We start from the raw sequence: 4,737 nt of genomic DNA on the forward strand, positions 1-4,737 counted from the left end.
CTCACCCTCAGCAGCCCTTCACCCTCAGCTCCTCACCCTCAGCCCTCAGGAGCCCCTTGCCCTCAGCTCCTCTGCCCTCAGCATCTCTCTCCCCATCCTCAGCTCCTCACCCTCACCTTGCCCTCACTCTCCCCTCACCCTCCCCACGCCCTACTCTTCCCTTCCTCCTCACTTTACCCCCCTATACCTGGAGGAGCACAGCCCTGCCGTGCTCAGGGGGGTTTGTGGACTCCTCGCTGAGGGGCCCCTCTGTTCCCTGCACTGCCCAGAGCCAACCCCTTCCTCAGGACGGGCATTTTCCATGGCCTGGGGTGCGGATGTGTTTCATTTTCCAGGCTCAGGGGTGCTGAGGATTCTCTTTCTCCCGCACTCATTTAAACCACAGAATAAAACAACCCAAGCCCGGGGGTGTTCAAAATGTGGGGAGCCTTTTCTTAAAGCCCTTTGAAAATCTAGCGGGCTGGGTGCCAGTTAGCACTGAGGAGCATTTCCTTTGCAAGCTCGTATTTCATATAAATACAGATATAAATATTCTAATTACTGCGTCCTGCAGCCTCGGGGGAGGCCTGTGCTGCTGTGGAAATCCAGGATCTGATGCTGGGGATTATCAGACAAACTGTCCTGCTCTGTTTGCTGGCAATTCCAGGTTGGTTTGAGCTGGTGAGTTGTGCAGGAGATCCAGGGAATGCCCTGTGGAAGCTGCAAGCTGGACTTGCTGCCCTTTTGCTCATCCAGGTGTTAATGCAGGTGTTTAATTCACAGGCAGAAGAGTCTCTGCAAAATGGCAACTGCTCAGAAGCAAAGGAATTGCATGGTATGGTTGTGTTGTGTTTTTTGGCACAGTTTGTTCTTTAATAGGAAAAATGGGGGGAATTTTGGCTGAAATAGTGCACCCAGGTGATAGTTCTTAACTTGAAAATTTTGGGCTAATTGGGTTCTTTTAGCTAAGAATAAAGATGCTTAATAGAGAAATAATCTGAGTTTTGTTGTCGTGCACTTGGTAAAAACCAGCTGGGTCCTAAAAACTCAATGACACCAAGCATCAGGAATATAAAGTATAAGTCACGAAAGTCATACTTCTCAATTAAGTTAAAATTAAGGCATTGGATGGGGTTGGTGCTGTGGATACAGCTTAATTGATTCATTGATTTCTTCCTCTGATTTTCCAGAGTGCAGTTGTCTTCCCTAAAAAAATAGCCACGGAGCAGCAGTCCCTGATGCTGGTGAAGAGGCTCCTGGCAGTGGCCGTGTCCTGCATCACGTACCTGAGAGGAATCTTCCCTGAAAGTGCCTATGGAACGAGATACATGGATGGTAACAGGAGGTTTCTGTGATAATTTGCAAATTCTGTGTGTTTTTAAAGCCATTTTAAAACCATTTCAATGCCTGCAATGGAAACTTCACTAATTCATTAAACTGAATTTTGTTGGTGCCAGTGCTCTAACAATTAAAACCATGCTCATGCTTAACAGTAATGTTCATTTTAGCCTCTTTTTGATATGTGTTTTTAAGGAGTGAACATCACTTTTTAAATCTCATTTTGCCCTAAGTAAATGTGCTTTTTTTTTTATTTTGTTTTTGAGATGTCTGTGTCAAAATCCTGAGGGAGGACAAGAACTGCCCTGGCTCCAGCCAGCTGGTGAAATGGTAGGTTTGGGTTCCCTCTTTGCCTGTTGCTTGGCTCTTCTAGAAACAGCAAATGGCAAAGGGCAATAATTGAACTCCTTTGTGCTCCAGAGATGTTTGGCTGAGCTCCTGGTTTATGATGGAATCACGGAATGCTTTGGGTTGGAAGGGACTTTAAAGCTCATCCCATTCCCACCCCCTTGGAAGGGACATGTCCCACTGAACCAAGTTGCTCACCTGATTAATGAACATGTGTTAGAAGCTGTTTGAAGCATTGCAATATGTTTTTACTGATAAATTAATTGCTTACAGATTATATTTTTAATAATTCTCCCAAGAGGCTGATTAAAGGGAAGATTTGGTTGGGAAGATTTGATGCTACAAAGGTAGTTCTTGCTTGTCCCACTGCTACCAAAGAAGGTAGAATAATGCCAAAAATACCATTTATTGCCCTAACACAATAAGGAAACCCAAGAATTTCACTTTTTGCTGCTGTTTTAGCCAGAAGCAAATGGAAATTAGTGACTTATGTTTGATTTGTTGCAGGATGTTGGGGTGCTACGATGCCTTGCAGAAGAAATACGTGAGTCTTGCAGTGTCATTTAAAGGGTGTTGGAATGTTGATTTAAACCCAGTAGTTGCCAGGACTCTGGGCAGTGTGGGATACACGGGAATTTCAGGATAAAATTCCTCAGAAACAGAAGGTCAAGGATTTGTAGGTGTTTGGGCTCCTCTCTTAGAAGAGGAAGGAGTTTTTCTTCCAACATTTATCTGTTGGTTCCCAGAACTGGAGAAACGAATCATCTTCGAGAGGAAAGGGGCTCTAAAATATATCTAATTTTCTTTTTCTTTCTCTGTTAATGCCTCTGACAGCTCAGGCAGATTGTCCTCGCAGTGAGTATCTCTCAAAAGCAAAGGACATGTTTTTAAAGGTCCTTATCCTGAATTATTTTAAGAGTTCTTGTTCTGATTCTCTCTCTTCACTTTAAAAATGCAGGTCTATACCCAGCCAGAAGATCCTCAGGTAAATCAGCTGCAATATTTAATTGGGTGATTAATGATAGGATGGAGGTAGTAAAATGTGTGTACAAGCAGGGATATTTAACATATTTAACATATTAAGATAATAATATATTAAATAAATACTTATATATTAAATAATATATTTATATATTAAATAATTAAACGATATAATTTATATATTAAAAAGAAACTAAATAAACAAAATAAAAATTACAATCAAATAATAAATAATAAATAAAATATTTACATTAAATAATAAATAATAATATATTAATAATAATTAAATAGAGTAGATAATAGATAAGTTTGTATATTAAGTACTAAATAATAATTAAATAATAATTGAGTAATAAATAATAAACAATAAATATTAAATTGTAGAAAATAAAATTATATTAAATTAATAAATGTTTATTTAAATTATATTTATTTAATTAAACATTTAATATAGACTTTTTACTATTATATAAAATATTATAATATATATAAAAAGAATATATCTTATAATATGATATTATTTTATATATTTCATATATAATAAATAAATTTTAAACCATTTAAATAGATATTAAATAAACATTTAAATAATTTAAATAGATATTAAATAAATATTGACTATACAAATATATTTATTTATTAAATAATAATTAAATAATTCAGATTTGTCTGAGAAGGATCATATTAAAGTTTATATTTTTGTCCCAAAGCAGAAATTCCCATTTCTCAACTCGCTTTTCCCCCCCACGATTTTAATGGTTTTCCACATCTTTAAAAAAAGGGCACATTAAAATATCCAACTTAAATATCAGAAGTATCCAAATCCCTGGAGCCAGTGGGAATTGCCAGGTCTGGAATTGCACCTGAGGGTTGAGTGTCAGCTTGGTACAAGAAGCCACTCGGTGGTACCAGTGCCACTGCAGAGTGAAACAATCCTTGTCCTACCTCTGCCTAAAGAATCCATGGAATTTTTATGGAGAACACAACCCCCCACTGGGTGTCACCACGTCTGGAACGTTCCCAGAGCGACCGAAAATCACAATATTTCACTCTAAAAACTTCAGGTGATATTTCAGTGTAATTTATCGTGGCGATTCCTGGAAAAGAACCATTATTTTAATTGTGTTTTATTATCTATACATAGATATATTTACCATCTATATCTAGATTAGCAGCAGGGCTCTGCTCTGAGGGTTTAACACCCCCTGCCTTTGTTTGCAGACGGTCACCGAGTGTTACCACTTCAAGTTCAAGTACACCCACCACGGGCCCCTCCTGGATTTTGGCAGGTACAGCCCCAGGGATTTTCCGTGGTTTTCCAGCCCCCTCTGCGTGGCAAAACTTGGGATTTTACCTGTTTGCTGTTTGCTTTCTGAAGTCTGATTTTTTTAATTTCAATTGGCTTAGACATTAAAATACAAGGAATCCTTTTGTCTGATTGCTGCTGGTAATTTTATTGTCCCCTTGGTGAGTCTGAGCTGACACCTGATATCCCTGACCAGGTTCTTGCAGATATTCCACGTGTGGAGGGTGAAACTCAATACCAGAGTTACTTTTCTCTCTTTCTTTCTTTTTCTTTCTCTTTCTTTCTCTTTCTTTCCCTCTCTCTTTCCCTCCTCCTTTCCTCCTCCTTTATTCCTTCTTTCCTCCTTCTTTTCCTCCTCTTTTTCCTTCTTCTTTTCCCTCTTCTTTTTCTCCTTCTTTTCTCCTTCTTTTCCTTCTTCTTTTCCCTCTTCTTTTTCTCCTTTTCTCCTTCTTTTCCTTCTTTTTCTCCTTCTTTTCTCCTTCTTTTCCTTCTTCTTTTCCTTCTCCTTTCCTCCTTTTTTCCTCCTTTCCTCCTTCTTTCTTCCTTCTTTCTTCCTTCTTTCCTCCTTCTTTTCCTCCTTCTTTTCCTCCTTTTCCTTCTTCTTTTCCTTCTTCTTTTTCTCCTTCTTTTCTCCTTCTTTTCCTTCTTCTTTTCTCCTTTTCCTTCTCCTTTCCCTCTTTTCTCCTTCTCTCCTCCTTCTCTCCTCCTTCTCTCCTTCTCTCCTTCTCTCCTTCTCTCCTTCTCTTCTCTTCTCTTCTCTTCTCTTCTCTTCTCTTCTCTTCTCT

At 38.8% G+C, this 4,737-nt stretch overlaps 1 protein-coding gene across 1 annotated transcript in view; it reads left to right on the plus strand.

The window, feature by feature from the left end:
* Positions 1-553: 553 nt before the first annotated feature.
* The window catches only part of LOC113977313 (HORMA domain-containing protein 1-like), a 12,139-nt gene continuing 7,955 nt past the window's right edge, over positions 554-4,737 (plus strand). Inside the window, exons 1-8 of the mRNA XM_027703323.1 lie at positions 554-646; positions 763-814; positions 1,170-1,314; positions 1,584-1,647; positions 2,173-2,209; positions 2,500-2,520; positions 2,624-2,650; positions 3,868-3,935. Coding sequence (XP_027559124.1) covers positions 782-814; positions 1,170-1,314; positions 1,584-1,647; positions 2,173-2,209; positions 2,500-2,520; positions 2,624-2,650; positions 3,868-3,935 — 395 coding nt within the window. The 5' untranslated portion in view covers positions 554-646; positions 763-781. The remainder of the gene's footprint in view (positions 647-762; positions 815-1,169; positions 1,315-1,583; positions 1,648-2,172; positions 2,210-2,499; positions 2,521-2,623; positions 2,651-3,867; positions 3,936-4,737) is intronic.

This window comes from Neopelma chrysocephalum, unplaced genomic scaffold, assembly GCF_003984885.1.
Source record: "Neopelma chrysocephalum unplaced genomic scaffold, ASM398488v2 Primary Assembly neopelma1_225, whole genome shotgun sequence".
NCBI classification, from domain to species: Eukaryota; Metazoa; Chordata; class Aves; order Passeriformes; family Pipridae; genus Neopelma; species Neopelma chrysocephalum.